Below are 19,491 nucleotides of genomic sequence, written 5' to 3' on the forward strand. Positions count from 1 at the left end.
GTGACTGCAACCATGAAATTAAAAGACGCTTGCTTCTTGGAAGAAAAGCTAAGACCAAACTAGACAGCATGTTAAAAAGCAGAGACATTATTTTGCTGACAAAGGTCCATCTAATCAAAGCTATGGTTTTTCCAGTAGTCATGTATGGATGTGAGAGTTGGACCATAAAGAAAGCTGAGCACCAAAGAATTGATGTTTTTGAACTGTGGTGTTGGAGAAGACTCTCAAGAGTCCCTTGGACTGCAAGGAGATCCAACCTGTCCATCCTAAAGGAAATCAAACCTGAATATTCATTGGAAGGACTAATGCTGAACCTGAAGTGAAAAACTGACTCATTTGAAAAGACCCTGGTGCTGGAAAAGATTGAAGGCAGGAAGAGAAGGGGACGACACAGGATGAGATGGTTGGATGGCATCACTGACTCAATGGAAATGAGTTTGCGCAAGCTCCGGGAGTTGGTGATGGACAGGGAAGCCTGGTGTGATGCAGTCTATGGAGTTGCAAAGAGACAGACACAACTGAGCGACTGAACCAAACTGTACTGCTAGGAGTGACCTTCATGAAGAGGCTATGATATTTAGTGAAGGGGGACCCATCTGAAAGCTTACCCCATTGGGGGTTGTGTCCCTGGCAAATATGGGCCAGGTCTTCCAGTTCATGTCATGCCGGTACTGCTGGTGCACGTGTTCTCCCAGCCCATACACGTTGGCACTAGGCAGTCGGATGGAGAGCTGCAGGAACTGGTGAGCAAACAGCAGGGGCCCGATGCTGGAGTCAAACCTGGACAAAGGTAGAAAACATGGGACAAGTGGGCAAGTAGTGTGGAGAGAATGCAGCTGCTTAGAAAATTGTTCTTATGGCTCAAAGACTCAGTGTGCTGTGCTGGGCTGTGCTCAGTCACTCTGCTGCGTCCACCTCTTTGTGACGCCATGGACTGTAATCCACCAGGCTCCTCTGCCCATGGGATTGTCCAAGCAAGAATACTGGAGTGGGGTGCCATTTCCTTCCCTAGGAGATCTTCCCAACCCAGGGATGGGACCCAGGGATCTCCTGCATTGGATTATTTACCACTAATGCCACCTGGGAAGCCTTCAAAGACTCAATGCTCCCTGTTTAATTGGCTCCATTTGCCCTCCTGTGATATTTTCCAATGGATAACAAGAAAGAGATCAGGTATCATTTGGCACATTTCTTAGATTTGTCCCCCTAATACTCTATTATGTGATCAGATTACTCTTACATTATAGTAGATGCTCCACAGACAGCTACTGGTGCATAGGTGTTAGAAAGATGGAAGGAAAAAAAGGGACAATAAAGAGGAAAAATGACCTAATGGAAGGAAGAAAAAGAAAAAGGACACAGCCCAGTGCCTGGCCTTTAATAAATGCTTAGTAATAACAGAGGAGGAAGAGGAGAAGGGAGGGGGAGAAAGAGAAATAGTGGAGTAGGAAGAAAGAAAGAGGCAGAAAGGCAGTGAAAAATATGCATTTGAAGGTGGAGAGTCTATTCACCATCAATGAGCTTACAGCCTTCTAGAATATTATAGAAAGGCATTCTTTTTCATGTTTACAAACCTCCCTCCTCCATAACCTTCAGACTCAGCTCTCTAGGTAAGTTTCCAAAACTTACAGAACACGATTGTTGCTCGTTCTGATCACTTTGATGCCAAATGGCTGTTTGGAGACCTCAACTTTATACGTCAAGGAAGAGGCAGCATTTCCTGTGAAGGGTTGCACATGTTCATGGGGCACTTCGTATCTGTTCTGGTTTTGGTCAGTTAACTGTCCAGAGAGGTTAGCAAAAAAAAGTCAAAATGAAAACATCTCTACTTTCTCTAAAACAGAAGCATGCCTACCAACACCATGCTTCCCAACACCTATGCTCCTGGCACTGGAATCTGGGCAGCAGATGACATTCTAATCTGAAATTATATCACCCATTTCAGATGTTTAACCCTTGGACGTAAGTTAGTTTTTAGGTAGAAACATACACTGTAAGTCTGCAGACATGACTTATCTCTAGAATTTTCAAAGCTGTGATCATTCTTTTCTTCCCCTCCCTACCACATTTCACATGGGGTATCGAGGGAAAATTCATGAAAGCCAGAACTCACCAATGAACCCTATAATACATATCTGGGAACTTATCACACTGAAGGCAGGCAATAGGTACCTTCAACATACAGGTGCTAAGTAAGAAAATGACAGTAGAGAAAAATACTCTACTAGCAAATTTTTCTCTTTTGTAGTAACTGCAGTCCTCAGGAAGGGAACAAGAACCTCTCAAAATTTTTTCTAAATAAGCAGGTATCATGTGATACCACTTATATGTGGAACCTAAAATATGACACAAATGAATGTATTTACAAAAGAAAAAGACACAGAGACATAGAAAACAAACTTATGGTTACCAAATGGGAAAGGGGGTTGAGGAGGGATAAACTAGGAATTGGGGATTAACAAATGAAATCTATAATACATAACATATATTAACATATATATGATACATAACAAAACTATAATATATAGCATAAATATTTAAGAACAAGGTCCTACTGTAAAGCACAGGAAACTATATTCAATATCTTGTAATAAACTGTAATAGAAAATAATATGAAAAATATAAATAAACTACAACCTTAAAATGGAAACGGTTAGATGTCTGGTATTCTGCTGTGAGAAGGACATTGTTGACATCATTTCCAAACAGAGGTGAAGACAACCTTTTCAGCTGGGCTGTGAATCCTAACATGAAAAGGAAGAGAGTTTTCAGAGCCAGCTGTGTAAATTCACAAACAACAGCCACATACAAGTAAGCTTTGTGTCAAAGAGGTTGGCGAAAAGCCTTTACTTCCCATCAGAAGAGGAGACACAGATGTGGACCTCATCATACACACATACCACATTGGACCAGATTCTGAAGCTAGGTATTGCTATTACCTTATTCAAAAGCTATGCCTCTCTTCTCCAAAATCTGAACAGAAACATCCTTCTCCTTCCATCAGCCCACCAGTCACTCCTATACCCTTTACACTCTCAGTCCTCGATGCGTTCATATCCATTATTCCCTCCCTGTTGTCTTCATGTTACATCACAGGTGATCGTAGGCACTAATGCCATCTCCTTAGTTAGGTGACACACCAGATGAGAGTCCAGACCTTCTTAGAAAAGTCCATCGGGCCAAGAGGCCCTGGAGGAAGAGCATGCCTCTTCTTTTATACTAAGAGCCTCCCCCAAGTGGTCAACTTCTGTTACCCCCAGAATCTTCATTATTATGGCTGTATTTTATGATGGGAGAAAAGAAGGGGGGATGTTTAGTCCATGAACAGTGACACTAACTAGCTAACTTTAATAAAATGCTGATAAAATTGGAATTGTTTCCATATCACTAAAATTGCATTATATTAGAGCTGTTGGTAGTCTCAGAGGTGACTGAGTCCAAAACTCTCTCTTTAAAAGTTAGAAACTTGGGGAACAAAGAGATCACAATGTATGGACAAGGTTACATAAGGAAATGGCAACCCACTCCAGTATTCTTGCCTGAAAAATCCCATGGACAGAGGAGTCTGGTGGGCTACAATCCAAGGGGCCACAAGGAGTTGGACCCAACTGAGTGCACTCGCACACACATAAGGACAAAGACAGGAACAGGACATGTCTCCCAACTCTTAAGACAGAGAGTGATGTTTTCCCTTGATGCCAAAATAGATTCCAGTCCATGCTTAAGGGCAGTGCCCATCCTATCACAGGCCCTGTGGCTGCACAGAGCAACACCCTGCCTACTGCTACAGCTCTCTCCTGCAGTATATAGAGCCACCCTCCAGAGGACCTGTAGTTCCTTCTTCAGGGCACAGTTCGGCTTACCTGCATTTGTGTTCACGAGGTCGCCCCCTACTTGATAGCCATGACTTTTAGAATAGTAGCACCAGGGCATACTTATGGTTCCCTGAGGACTCCAGCAACAGCCACGCTGGTCACAGGTAGCCTGAAATAAGAGATCAGACAGAGTAACTCCATTCATTGATAAATGTGATTGGAGCTTGTGGTCTCATGAACCTTGTTTTACAAATAAGTAACCTGATAGTCAGAGGAATCGTGCCACAGCCCAGTCAAAGCAGTGTTTGCCCTCAAAACTCATTTTTCTGGCTAACATCTTTCTTTGTTATTGTTATCCTATAACACTATATGATTGCAGTGCATTCTATACCTCTCATCAGAATAAACCTGATAAATTTATTTAATGATTCTAAACTACAGTATAGTTATATCACTAGTAAGCCAAAATAACAAATAACAAATAACAGCTTCATTAATTTTGGTTTTGGCTTTTTAAAAAAGAACTTTGCAATTAACTTTATTCAGAAGCTTTGAAATCAAAGTAAATTTGCTTTGACTTTTAAATGTGTATATTATATATCTGTGTATTTAGTATAGGTGACATATATGCATATATATTATGTATATTCGTAAATATATATATACATTTTTATATATAGTCTCTCAGTTCATCCCAAGGCAGAAAGCAACTGTTCCATGAAACTCAAATAGATTCTAATTCTTATTTTAAAAAGTTGCATGCCTTTAACTATAATCAAGACTCAATCACATGGATACTACAGGCTACCCAGGTGGCACTAGTGGTAAAGAGCCCTCCTGCCAACAGAAGAAACATGAGAGATGTGACTTTGATCCCTGGGTGGGGAAGATCCCCTGGAGAAGGAAATGGCAACACACTCCAGTATTCTTGCCTGGAAAATCCCACAAACAGAGGAGCCTGGCAGGCTACAGTCCATAGGGTCACAAAGATAGGACATGACTGAAGCGACTCAGCCTGCATGCACATGGATAACTAAAATGAAGACAATTGCTTTCTCATATCAACTAATCTGGAAGAAGCAGTCAAATTAAATACAACAAAATGCAAAGAAAGTGCTCCTCTTGAAATATTATAGCAAAAATAATAGGTTGTAGCTTCCAAGATCAGATTACAGAATGTCTCCTGTCTTACTCCCTGTCTTTCCCTTGTTCTGTTGGAGCCCTCACTCTGGGAGAAGTGAGGTGCTGGACTGCAGAGTGACCCACATGGTGAGGAACCGAGAGAGGTCTGTGGCCCACACCCAGCAAGGAACTCAGGCCCTCAGCCAAACCATCCTTGAGCGGCTGAATTCTGCTAATAATTACAGTAATCACAACACTCTCCCTTGAAAAGGATCATCCCTCCATCCCAGCAGACACCTTGACCACAGTCTGTCAGAAGCCTGTTGGCCAAGAGCACCCAGATACACAGAGGCCAGATTTCTGACCATAGAAACTGTGAGGAAATAATGTTTGCTGTGCCAAGCCATCATTTTGGAGATAATTTCTTCCACAGCAACAGATAACGAGCACACCCTGCTACATTTTACAGATGAAGAACCTCAGGCCACAGAATTCAAAGTTCACAGGGGTGAAGTGATTTGCCAAAGCTCACTAAGTTAGCTACTGAGAAGGCAAGGATCAAAATTTAGTTCTCTTGTTGTCTGTTTCTTTGTTTCCGTAGTCTGGGTTAAGTATCTGCTGAACATACTTTCAGGGGGATATGGGAATGCTTTATGAATGTAAGACACATAAAAACTGCTTAGCTATATAAACAATTAGATTTAATCAAATGCTAATTTTTTTATTAATAACTGATATTAAAGATCAAAAAATGGTGTCCCTCTATGGCTTCTATTGCTATGGAATCAGGCTTCATTGTGAACTCAACTAGTCCGCAGGTTTTGTTTTTTCTTTTCAAAACCCATTCAGATGAAACTTCAGTATAACAGGAAAAGAGAAAGGTGTTGAAAAGAGTGTTAAGTAGAATGGATTCAGGATGCTCCCCAGAGCTTAATAATCTCTTCATTGAACTGGAAAGGGCAAAGATCAAAGAGTGGCCCAGGCAGCAGGAGAAGTGCTGGCTGCCTGGAAACCCCAGGCCCTGCAGCTGAGCTAAGCAGTGATGAGAAGCAGTGTGGGAAGAAGCAGAGCCCAGGCACACAGACAAGAGAGTAAAGAGTATGCGAAATATCGGAAGTGGGTTGCAGAGAAGAGCTATGAAAAACACAACATGAACAGGATCAAAGGCACAGAAAAAGAATCACACCTAAACCCAAGACACAAAACACCCCTTGAAGTCAAACCTAAGGATTAAAATTTAAGAGAAGCTGCCAAAATAATATAGGGTGTAGCATTTTCAATACAGTGCTAAGGGGAAAAAATTCTTAATGCAAAAAATAAGGAAAGAAAACATGTATACAGGAGTGAAGGTGAGTGGGGAGCAGTACAGGAAAAAAAGAACAAGTGGAAAACACGAAATGAGACTGTAGTTTTTCAGGTCAATTACTATATGGCTTAATTAATTTAGAAAACAAAGATGATCTGATTACATTTACAGAAATACATTCAGCTGAAGTTGCTTATAGACAGCACACCCAAAATTTAAGCTTAAAAAAGCACAGAAAATGGGGGAAACAGCTATGTGAGAAGAATACTAACCAAAGACTGCTGCTAAGTCACTTCAGTCGTGTCCGACTCTGTGTGACCCCATAGACAGCAGCCCACCAGGCTCCCCCGTCCCTGGGATTCTCCAGGCAAGAACACTGGAGTGGGTTGCCATTTCCTTCTCCAATGCGTGAAAGTGAAAAGTGAAAGTGAAGTCGCTCAGTTGTGTCTGACTCTTCGAGACCCCATGGACGGCAGCCTACCAGGGTCCTCCATCCATGGGATTTTCCAGGCAAGAGTACTGGAGTGGGGTGCCATTGCCTTCTCTGAACCAAAGACTAGAACAACTATAGTAATAGTTGACAAGTAGACTTTAAGTAAATATTCATTATTAGGGAGACACAGAGTCAGTATATGAAGATGAAAGCTCACCAGGAAGATATGACATCTCAAATCTGATATGCACCTGATAATAAAGACTCAGGAAAAAAAATTTAAAGAATCAAAACGTAAACCCGAAAAAGATATTAATTATATCATGGACTAGTTTTAAAGAACTCCCTCAGTAATTGATAGATAAAGTAGACAAAAAAGTAAAGCTACTTTGCTTTTTGCTTAATAGATACATGCAGGCTCCTACACTAAGACAGAGGGAGACACTGGGTTGAACTCAGAGATGGTGAGAAACCAGACGCTGAAGACACTGTTTGTTGAGCTCTGCTCCACCTGAGCCTTTCTCCTCCACCCTTCAATCCTTCTTAACATTTAGAGAGAGGAAAAGAAACAAAAAAGCAAGTATTTAGCATCATAGTCAAACTTGAAAGAAAAAGGAAACCTAGAATCTAGTCTTATCCATGAATGTAAAAACCTAAAATAGCACATAGCTTTAACAAAATAAATCAGCCACATATTAAATAAAGAGCAGGTGGTGTTTCTCCCAGAAACACAAGAATTGTTTAATACTAGGTAACCCACTGGCACCCCACTCCAGTACTCTTGCCTGGAAAATCCCATGGACGGAGGAGCCTGGTGGGCTGCCGTCCATGGGGTCACGAAGAGTCAGACACAACTGAGCGACTTCACTTTCACTTTTCACTTTCATGCACTGGAGAAGGAAATGGCAACCCACTCCAGGGTTCTTGCCTGGAGAATCCCAGGGATGGCGGAGCCTGGTGGGCTGCTGTCTATGGGGTCACACAGAGTCGGACACGACTGAAGCGACTTAGCAGCAGCAGCAGCAGCAGGAAACCCACTGTATAATTTGTCATAACTTATTAAAGGAAGTGCACAATACAACCCTTTAAATTGATCAGCTATTCAAGATAAAATTCTTGGCAAACTGAGAATAAAAGTAAATTTCTTAGTTGGATAATGGGTATCTACCTAAAACTTATAATAAGCATCTCACTAAATGTGAAATGTTAGAAACATTCCCTTTAAAATCAGAAAAAAAGGTAGATGACCCATATCTATGACTTATTATAATTAAATATGTATAGGAGGTCCTAACACTACAAGACTAATAAGAAAATAAAATTTGCTGTATGACTCAGGGAATTCAAACTGGGGCTTTGTGACAACAGAGAGGGGTGGGATGGGGTGGGAAGTGGGAGGGAGGTTCAAAAGGGAGAGGACATATCTATATCTATGGTTTATTCGCGTTGATGTATGGCAGAAACCAACACAATATTGTCAAGCAATTATCCTTCAATTAAAAATAAATGTTTTACACGTGTACACCTGTGGTGGATTCATGTTGATGTATGGCAAAACCAATACAATATTGTAAAGTAATTAGCCTCTAATTAAAATAAATAAATTTAAATTAAAAATATATATGTTTTAAAAAGAAATATAAATTAATTAATTTTTTTAAAACTGTAAAACAAAAAGGATGAAGCTAAGACGTCATTATTTTCTGACATAATATTGTGTAATTAAAATCCAAGAAAATTTGTAGAAATAAATTTATACTAAATAAGTTAATTATTATATTAGATCTTCTGTTTTCTTTTAAAGTTATAAATTTTTTTCCTTTTTTGCTTTTAGTGTTCCTGGAATTGTTCCTTGAGATTGAGCTTGATTACACTAAAATATAAAACATCTGATCATTAAGACAGCATAAAATAGGTTAACACTACCTCATTACAGCAGAAGACATTTGCAACATGTATAATAAAAACAAGGAAGAGAATCTAGAATAAGGCGAGCAAGAAATGTGTACAAATCAGAATGAGTTGAAAATAAGATAAGACTACATATGCCTTGGAATGTGTTGATCATTAGGTCATTAGGAAGCAGCAGATCTAAGATTAAATGGAAAAATCAGGACCTCAGCAACTGTAGCATTTATAAAAGATAGAAAGCAAGGTTGCAAGGACAAACGCAAACAGGCGAGAAGGAAACATCCCAGGTGCGATGAGAGTCAGCATGAGTGAGTCAGAATTAGCCATCTCCTGCTGCTGGAGGGAAAGGGTCCACAGTGGGCCTTGCTCATTCAGCCCTGCCAACCATCCTGTATCAGGTACTGGTTCCTCTAACCCTCCATCCCTCCATCCTGTTCTTACTATACTGTCCAGTGGCTCTCCACATGCTTTATGTTTACCAATACCTGCTCTGATCAAAATTAGAATGGATAAAATGGCTGCATGTCTCTGACACATGCACCATCAGGAGATGAGGTCTACCATTGACTGAATCTGGGCTGGCCTCTGACTGATTCGAGCAACAGAGTGTAAAAAAATGATGCTACATAGGCACCAGGTCTCATCTTGCCTTTAGAGGCTTGGCAGCTTTATCTCCATCTCCTGCAGCCCCAAGCTGCTGTGTAAGAAGTTGAACTACCCTGCTAGAGAGATTACTGACAGAGAGAGAAGGACTCTGAGACCATATGGAAAGGTGGTGGGGCCCAGGTGAGGTGAACCTCAGAACCATCTTCACCAAGGTGCCAGACATGAGTGAAGCCATCCTGGACCCTCCAGAGCCCATCGGCCTGCAAGTGTTCTGGTGTAGCCATCCCAGTCCACACCACACAGAAGAACCATCCAGCCAAACCCTTCCCAAATCTCTGACCCATAAAAATGGGAGATGTTACAAAGCGATCGCTGTTCTGCATTTGGAGTAGTTCATTTGGCAGCAGTGAATAAATACAGAGACCATGCTAAGAAAGAAAATAGGGTACCTAAACAATTTAAGTCTGGTTTTTTTGGTCCAACATGGAGGGAATGTGGAGCAGGTATGAAGCAGCAGGGCTCATAGCTGCCTAGCTCTTCTCAGAACAGTTTTATCACTGACCTACACGGAATCCGAAAACACTGGATGCATTCATTCAAATGAACTAGATCCCAAATCCAGATATAAATATATTTTTAACTATTCAGTTTCTGTATCTCTCCTGCCCTCTGTTGTTATGAATAATAAAGACTTTTCTAAAATGCCAGGAAAGCTTGATGTTGTGAATAAATGTAGAACCAGAAAGTTTTTACACAAAGGCAATTAGAGTGAGGAAAGGTATCCCATTCTCAAATACTGGCAGCAATTTTACAAGTTGAAAAATACTTAACAAAAGACTTCCAGATCACCTTCTACTTAGTCAGACATTACCTGAACAATTTTATGTTCAGCAAATTTTACAAGTTAGTGAAATTAATCTCAATTTATTAAAGTGCCTTCAGTTCAGTCCATTTCAGTCGCTCAGTCGTGTCCGACTCTCTTCAACCCCATGAATCGCAGCACGCCAGGCCTCCCTGTCCATCACCAACTCCCGGAGTTCACTCAGACTCACATCCATCGAGTCAGTGATGCCATCCAGCCATCTCATCCTCTGTTTTCCCCTTCTCCTCCTGCCCCCAATCCCTCCCAGCATCAGTCTTTTCCAATGAGTCAACTCTTCGCATGAGGTGGCCAAAGTACTGGAGTTTCAGCTTTACATCATTCTTCCAAAGAAATCCCAGAGCTGATCTCCTTCAGAATGGACTGGTTGGATCTCCTTGCAGTCCAAGGGACTCTCAAAAGTCTTCTCCAACACCACAGTTCAAAAGCATCAATTCTTCGGCACTCAGCTTTCTTCACAGTACAACTCTCACATCCATACATGACCACTGGAAAAACCATAGCCTTGACTAGACAGACCTTTGTTGGCAAAGTATTGTCTCTGCGTTTCAATATGCTATCTAGGTTGGTCATAACTTTCCTTCCAAGGAGTAAGTGTCTTTTAATTTCATGGCTGCAGTCACTATCTGTAGTGATTTTGGAACCCCCAAAAAATAAAGTCTGACACTGTTTGCACTGTTTCCCCATCTATTTCCCATGAAGTGATGGGACCGGATACCATGATCTTCATTTTCTGAATGTTGAGCTTTAAGCCAACTTTTTTACTCTCCGCTTTCACTTTCGTCAAGAGGCTTTTTAGTTCCTCTTCACTTTCTGCCATAAGGATGGTGTCATCTGCATACCTGATGTTATTGTGCCTTAATTATAGATAATATCGTAATATGCACTTTAAGTTTGGTTTAGAAAGTTAACCTGACCACTTCTTTCTATCCCATAGTGAAGTCTGACAGCAAAGAACATGCCATGTCTACAATTCTTATGATCTAGAATCTCGAGTCCCCTAAATTATAGTACAGTGAAGTTCACAGAACATCTGTCAGGGCCTCAGAGGCACTATTTTAAAGTCTTGTTAACTACAGCATTTAGTAGCACTCCTGGCACTTGCTCAGTAGTCATCTGTTAATGAATAAATTTCAGTGTCCACATTGTCTCATGTCACTGATAAGGTCTTAACAGTCTGCAAGGGAAATGTGACTTAGTGACCAAGTGGCAGAGTTTTTCAGAAGTACAGCCAAGACCAGAAGTTAATACCCTGGCTCACCTAACATGCTGCTGCCCAATGGCTACACTATTGGTTCAAGACAACTTAAGTCTATATTCAGGCTTTTGCAGCTCACTGCCCTTCCCAGTACAATGGCCCTTAATTAATGTTGTGTGGACACAGAGTAATTCTGAGGTTGGAGACTAATAATGATCTGATATATACTTGCTAATATACTGTAAAACTTGCTCCATTAAACACTTTTTGATAAACTGGAATTTGGAAAAAGATATAAGTAATAAGTAGATAACTACCAAGTGTGTTTGTTATCAAATATGACAAAGTTTCTGAATAAGAAATAGGGTGACAACTCAAATATCATTGAAAGATTACCATTAGTATTATTATTAATCGTATCCACAGGAAACACATAATTGCAAAGTGTTCTCAGCTTAACTAAATGGTTCCTCAGGGATTGCAGGTTTAACCATGTAAATCTCTTTTTATACAATACATTCCAATCCTGAAAACCAAAGAGTTGAAAATTATTACCTACCAGCTCTCTCCCAAGCTGGATATCTGGAATTTATGCTAAATATTTCTGCTCCCTGCCATCAGTGGGATTGTTCAACTAAATTCTGGAATAGTGGATTAAAAGGCTTCATCAGCTAGTCCAGAACTAGAGATCAGGACTAGAGGTTTAGCTACTAATAATTGAGCCATCTTTCCTTCTGAGACCCATGAAAGGGGCTCTTTGAGCCTGTTCTCTCTAAAAAGGCTCCCAAGAGCAACTGGGGGGTGGTTGACAGATGACTTTATTCTGTCCTGGACACAGGATTCCCTCCCTTTACTGGGATAAGAAACAATGGATTTTACAACAAAGAATCATCTGAAGGGAGATTTATACTGTTAATTCTTCAACCCCAGAGGAGAGAAGGTGAGAGGAGTAAGAAAACATTACAGCAACGGCCTCAGCAGTAAGACATGGTGCCCAGCCTGGCGTCATGTTCATAATTTATTCCCACTTCCCTCCCCCATATAGCCTTAATACTTTCCTTCAACAAATACACTTACCTATATATATATATAGATACTTTAATATTAAGTATCTGTGTAGCTATTTATCTAAATCTATACACACACATACACATCATTACCCATAGAATCAGAGCCTCTCAACAACAGCCTGGATCAGCATATAGCACCCAGGATACTTAAAACACACAACAGATTACCTAAGAAATACCGTCTATGAAAAACCCAACCCCTGAAAGTGCTTTCTAGAGTCTTTCCCTCTGGCTGCGCTGAGGAGGAGCAGGCCGGTGACTGAATGCCAAGGTCATAGATTAATTCCTTGGGTATAACACATAGAAGAAAGGCAAAGGTTGTTTACTGAACTACGATCTTGATACCACAGCGTTTATTAAAAGGCCTTATAATAAAACGAAAGACCAATTCCTGAGGCAGCAGTGACATGTGACGTTCACGTGGCCAGCAACAACACGGGGTGTTGCAGGAGGGTGAACAGACTGAAGATGCATTAGTCTTCCAGGCAGGCTTCTGAGCAAGTAGTTTCCTAGCACGCTATCACAGGGGCAGGTAAACGGGTGTGGATCAGCTTTCTGGAAACATCTTGCTTCGGCACAACCTGCCTAGACCACAACTCCCCATTCCTGTCGACAAAGCAGCGCAGGGATGGTCCTCTACAGCAAGCTCCAATCTGCCTTATAGTCCCGAACACTACATGCTCTCTGGCGCCCATCCTGTAACTGGCCACACGGGACCACTCGCTATGTCCCGTGTGCGCCCCACATGTCCTCTTCTGTCACTTCTGTCACTGTCTCCTCTTTTCTGAACTCACTTTCCATTTCTCTCATCTCTGTCAAAAATCCTACTTACTGCTAATTCCAGACCACCACCTTCTCCTTGGTGATAATCTCTTCTGTTTTGTGATCCACACAGTATTTTATTTACAACTTATAAATTTTTGTTTTATAGTCTTGTTATTTATTTACTTCAGTTATCTCCTCTACCTATTGAATCTATCATCTAAAACACTAAACTTGTTGACATTTGGCCCCAGATTGAAGTGCCTTCTTTTTCTTTCTCTCTTCTACCTTCTTTTTCCTTTATTTCTACATCTTTTATTCTCTCTCTTCTTAGTTTCTGATTATATTATTTCGTTCAGCCCTCAGTGGCTTCTCCTAGATGCTCTATGTCACATAAAAAAATAAACCCCTGTACCCCAAATCCAAGGTCTTCCAAAATCTGAATCCAGATTTTCTGCTCAGATTCATTTCTTCCAAAATCTGAATCCAGATTTTCTGCTCAGATTCATTTCTTCCTACTCCAAGCAGGCATGTCTCTTCACCAATCTAAGAGTGAGTTGCATTCATTTTTCTCAGGATAAGATGCCAGATGAAGGGTGCAAGAGCTTGGTGAGATGAACTGGTCTAATTGGGATTCCTTCTGATTTTGGCAGGCAGGAGGAGAAAGGGGCAGCAGAGGACCAGATGGCTGGATGGTATCACTGACTCAACAGACGTAAGTTTGAGCAGACTTCAGGAGATGGTGAAGGAAAGGACAGGGAAGCCTGGTATGCTGCACTCCATTGGATCTCAAAGAGCTGGACATGACTTAGCAACTCAACAAAAAAAACAACCATATTGGAGCTCTCTCTTGCCTTCAACATGGCCTCTGAGCTTCCTGACTGGTTCTGTCAAATCACTCTTCTCCTAACTACAGTAATTTGAACAGAGACACATGTACACCCATGGAGAATGCCATGTGAAGACAGAAGCAGAGAATGGAGTGATGTAGCTTCAAGCCAAGGAACACCAAGCATTGTGACATCAGCAGAAGCTAGGACAAATGCATGAAACAGATTCTTCCTCAGAGCTCTCAAAAGGAACCAACCCTAGACTTCCCTGGTGGTCCAGTAGTTAAGACTCTGGCTGCCAATGCAGGGGACACAGGTTCAATCTCAGGTCCAGGAAGATCCCACGTGCCACAGGGCCACTAAGCCTGTGTGCCACAACTAGTGGAGCCCACGCCCTAGAGCTCATGCTCTGCAACAAGAGAAGCCACCACGATGAGAAGCCCGCACCCTGCAACTAGAGTAGCCCCACCCCCCGCCACAACTAGAGAAAGCCCGAGCGCAGCCACAAAGACCCAGAACAGCCAAAAATAAATAAATAAAGTTTGTTTGTTTTTAAAAAAGGAACCAACCTAACAACATCTTGATTTTGGACTTCTAGCCTCCATATATATGAGAAAAAAACATAGAAATACAATGCCTTTTGGTATTAGGACCTTTAGACAAACTAAAATAGTATCTCTCAAGAACATCACAGATTTTTCCAGCCCACAAACAATAGGACAGCACAGAGGTAAATGTGAGGGTGCCACATGCCCAAGACTCACAGGCAGCAAGCATCCTCTCCGTGCCTGATACAAACCTGCCATTACACGTCAGTGGACTTCACTCAGAAGCCTCCAACGTGAATATGACTGATATGGTGTGTGCAATACACTTTATAATCCTAATATCCTGCTGGATTTCAGCTGATGATCAAGAAACATTGCCCTACAGTAAATGCCCAGATGTCTGTACTATCTTTAATCTGGTTTATTATTTATTACCTCTTCCTTCAAAACTTGGCTCTGGAAAGTGAAAGTTGCTCAGTCGTGTCCAACTCTTTGCAACCCCATGGACTGACTATACAGACCTTGGAATTCTCCAGGCCAGGATACTGGAGTGGGTAGCCTTTCCCTTCTCCAGGGGATCTTCCCAACCCAGGGATCAAACCCAGGTGTCCCACATTGCAGGTGGATTCTTTACCAGATGAGCCACAAAGGAAGGCTCTGGAAACTGTCCTTATTTGAAATACTGTTTTGTGCCTGTGGTTGACTTTTTATTGTATCCTAGATAACCTATTGGAAATGTGTAAGGAAAAAAGAGAGACAGGCAAAGGAGAGACGAAAGAGTCAGAGAGAACTAGTAACCAAGCAGTGTTACCAGATAAAAGACAAATACATTTTTAGTATGAGTAAGTCCCAAGTCTTACTTGGAACATATACTAAAACAAAATTCATTGTTTATCTGAAATTAAATTTAACTGGGCAGCCTATACTTTTATGTGCTGAATCCAGCAACCCAAGGGGATTTTCTAGTTCTTTTCCTAAAGCTGCACTATCATTTAAGCATGAATACAGGATTACTTTTTCTGAATCAGCAATAATTGCAATGCAAACAACAATTCTAGGGACTACAAACAAACAAAAAACACTTTATCCAATCACATAAACTCTTAAATGAAAACCAGATTCGTAACTCAAACCTTTGTTGGTGATTGGTCAGGGATGCAGTTTATCCGTTCAGAGTCATTTACCACTGGGCACTCAGCAGAACCAGGGGTGGTACTTGTCCCAGAATCTGGGCTAACTGTCGTCCCAGGATCTAGGATTATCCCAAAAACAAACATAAAATGAGACCACCAGACAGAATTAACATCACAGGCATTTGATACCCCCATAGCTCTCAACACTTTCAATTATATGGATGTCACTGCTGATTGGGCTTCACTCTGTGACTTTGAAATGTACATATTCACTTTATAAAGCTTCATTTTGTTCTTGTTGACTGCATTTAACCCTATATATACCTGTACCTGGAGAAGAGCATGACAACCCCCTCCAGTATTCTTGCCTGGGAAATCCTATGGACAGAGAAGGCTGGTGGGCTACAGTCCACAGGGTTGCAAAGAGTCGGACACAACTGAAGCAACTTAGCATGTATGCATACCTGCACCATCTCCTTCTACCAGCAAGGCCTCCCCAAGTGCATACAAGAGCAAGGAGTTGGATTCCACCATTAGATTGAAAGCTCATCAAAGATTTCTTTAGGGCTCTCTACAATAAGTTCATAACAATATCAGGACAAAACAATGAGGCTTTTAATAAGCTTTCTTTTCACTAGGGTTTCCAATTCAAAGTGGTGGATTGGGATTTCCCTGGTGGTCCAGTGGTTTAAAGACTTCATTTTCCAATGCAGGGAGTACAGGTTTGATCCCTAATTGAGAAGCTAAGATAAGATCCCACCCACATGCCTCAAAGTCAAAAACCAAACATAAAACAGAAGCAATATTGTAACAAATTCAATAAAGACTAAAAATGGCCCACATCAAAAGCAAACAAACAAACAACTTAAAAAAAAAAAGGCAAACAAAATACCCCAAAAGTGATGGATTAAAAGAACTTCTTGTTTGTGTCAGTTTCTGCATGCAGGTTTTATTTTCATCTTCAGGATCAGAGAATTTTAAGAATTTAACAACCTTTGAGATTATTTAATCTAGCTTCCCACAAAAGTAGAAATGGCATGGCTGAGAATAAGGGAAGGAGGGAATAGTCTTTCCTCTGGCTACATACTGGCCTTTGTTGCCTGCCCCAACTAGGAAGCTGCTCTTAGATGAAGCCCAGATACAAAATCATGGATAACTCAGCACAATCTAGCCCCGCTTTGAAAATAATACAGCTCAATAAACTTTTAATAAACTACTCTATTTGCTGTTATTTTTTTAAAGAACAAACTTGGGCCTAATATATTTTACTTGATTATATACTTATTTGACTATGTTTTATGTCAGTTCAGTCACTCAGTCGTGTCTGACTCTTTGCGACCCCATGGACTGCAGCACACCGGGCTTCCCTGTCCATCACCAGCTAATCGAGTTGGTGATGCCATCCCACCATCTTACCCTCTGTTGTCCCCTTCTACTCCTACCTTCAATCTTTCCCAGCTTCAGGGTCTTTTCCAATGAGTCAGTTCTTTGCATCAGGTGGCTAAAGTATTGGAGTTTCATATAAGGGTATTATTAATTATTATTGTGAAAAAATACAATTATTTAATGAAATTTGGCCAATATATTTTGAGTGCCAGTTGTGGAATCCTGTACTAGGCTAAACTGGGGGATAAAAGTGTCAGAGTTAGACCTCAATGTATGCCTGTTGTGCTGTCACATTATTTTGCTGACAATATTGTAACACATTCAATAAAGACTAAAAATGGCCCACATCAAAAGCAAACAAACAAACAAAAAACTTTCAAAAAAAACAAACAAAATACCCCAAAAGTGGTGGATTAAAAGACAAAAGTCCCTCTAGTCAAAGCTATGGTTTTTCCAGTAGTCATGTATGGATGTGACAGTTGGACTATAAAGAAAGCTGAGCACTGAAGAATCAATGCTCTTGACCTGTGGTGTTGGAGAAGACTCTTGAGAGTCCCTTGGACTGCAAGGAGATCCAACCAGACCATCCTACAGGAAATCAGTCCTCAGTGTTCATTGGAAGGACTGATGCTGAAGCTGAAGCTCCAATACTTTGGCCACCTGATGCAAAGAACTGACTCATTGGAAAAGACACTGATGCTGGGAAAGATTGAAGGCAGGAAGAGAAGGGGACGACAGAGGATGAGATGGTTGGATGGCATCACCGACTCGATGAACATGGGCTTGAGCAAGCTCTGGGAGTTGGTGATGGACAGGGAAGCCTGGTGTGCAGTCCGTGGGGTCACAGGGAGTCAGACACGACTGAGTGACTGAGCTGAACTGCGCTGTCACAGTTTGAGTTGGGTGGTCCCCAACACACACATACAGGCTCACACCAGTCAACATGAAAGCATTACTTACTTCCCTGCCATTTATGAGGTTTCTGCTTTGAAAAGAGCAACATGTGGAGGAATAACTCCAGACCTCCTTGTTACCTTGTGATTCCAGGGAATCTCTGGCTGAAAGCACGAAGATGGGAATAGTGATGATAAACACCACAAGCAGAAGAATACTGAGCATAAGCTCCAAAGTAGTGAACTTTTTCAGCTTCTTTCTTGCCATCTACAAAGAAAGAGAAACAAGTTTAGATTTGAGTTTTCTTTTATATAGTCAGCGAAGTTTTTTTAATGGAAAAGCTCAAATGTATATACAAGAGGAATGAGTAAAATAACAAAGGCCCAGGTACCCATCAACTATAATTATCAGTTGGGTAATTTCACTCTAAAGTAAGTGTTAGTCAGTCATGTCTGACTCTTTGTGACCCCATGGACTGTAGCCCGCCAGGCTCCTCTGTCCATGGGATTCTTCAGGCAAGAATACTGGAGTGGGTTGTCATTTCATTCTTCAGGGAAACCTTCCTGACCCAGGGATCAAACCCAAGTCTTTTGCATTGGCAGGCAGATTCTTTACCACTGAGCCACAGGGGAAGTCCAATACTATTCTAAATAATATTTCCCATGTAAAGGAAACATCTCTAAGGACTCCTTAGAGATGTTTAATTTGAGCCTGGGGCAGGAAATGTACAAAAGGAGCTTAGGTTATCATGTTAAACCAGCAAGAAGGGAGCTACCAAAGAGTACCAGGAACCAACCTGAAGAGACTCTCATTGGGTTAAGTGGGACAATATGAGCATTAATAATAATAATGCCGTCAGTGGACTAATATGGATGAAACGTATTTAAATCTATGAATTCATAAAGATTTTGGACTAAAAATTCTCATTGATCCCCTTTGGAGGATTCTAGGGATAAACTCCTTAGTTTGAAAACCAGTAAATAAAAAGTCAAATGTTTATCCTACCTTTCCACTACAAACTGTTCCTGAATAAACCAAATGATAGACGAGGGAAAATTTCTTTCTATAGGAATATTTCATTTAATAAGTAAACAAAGAATGATAAAATTACAGTGTCACTGCATCACAACTCCTAATGAAATAGTGGAGTGAAGAAATGCTCCCCAATGGCTGTGAACATTTAAAGCAAAAAAAGAATCTGTTAGATTTTATGTATGTCCTGCTGGAAGATGCTGTTCCCATCTATGCACCATTCATGCTATAGAAAACAAATCTGTATCTGTCAAAACTCCAGGTCTAATAATTTACAGGAAATACAAGGATGGAGAGACATGTTGGGCTGCATGGAGATGCAATCAGCAAAGTTAAGTATTCCAAACCCACAGGAATTGTAAGATAATAAATGTTTATTGCTTCAAGCTGTTAAATTTGGGGCAATTTGTTATGCAACAATAGATAATTAATATACATGAGTAAATATGACTTTTGAAAAAATATCATTTTTAAAATGATACATTTTTAAAATATACATTTTAAAAAAATCTGTTTGCCTCTCATCAAAATGGCCTTCTGCATTATATATTTAAATATGGTTACC

General features: G+C 40.8%; 1 protein-coding gene across 1 annotated transcript in view; it reads right to left on the reverse strand.

Moving 5' to 3' along the window:
- Nucleotides 1-19,491, reverse strand: part of MGAM (maltase-glucoamylase) — a 95,205-nt gene that overhangs the window by 65,599 nt on the left and 10,115 nt on the right. Inside the window, exons 2-7 of the mRNA XM_086398357.1 lie at nucleotides 18,035-18,161; nucleotides 15,615-15,733; nucleotides 3,864-3,984; nucleotides 2,638-2,744; nucleotides 1,630-1,781; nucleotides 609-780 (exon numbers count right to left, since the gene is read on the reverse strand). Of these exons, the coding sequence (XP_086254483.1) occupies nucleotides 609-780; nucleotides 1,630-1,781; nucleotides 2,638-2,744; nucleotides 3,864-3,984; nucleotides 15,615-15,733; nucleotides 18,035-18,161 (798 nt within the window). The remainder of the gene's footprint in view (nucleotides 1-608; nucleotides 781-1,629; nucleotides 1,782-2,637; nucleotides 2,745-3,863; nucleotides 3,985-15,614; nucleotides 15,734-18,034; nucleotides 18,162-19,491) is intronic.

Source organism: Bos grunniens, chromosome 4, assembly GCF_055505025.1.
Source record: "Bos grunniens cultivar Pamir isolate PY7600 chromosome 4, Bosgru_T2T1.0, whole genome shotgun sequence".
In the NCBI taxonomy this organism is placed as follows: domain Eukaryota; kingdom Metazoa; phylum Chordata; class Mammalia; order Artiodactyla; family Bovidae; genus Bos; species Bos grunniens.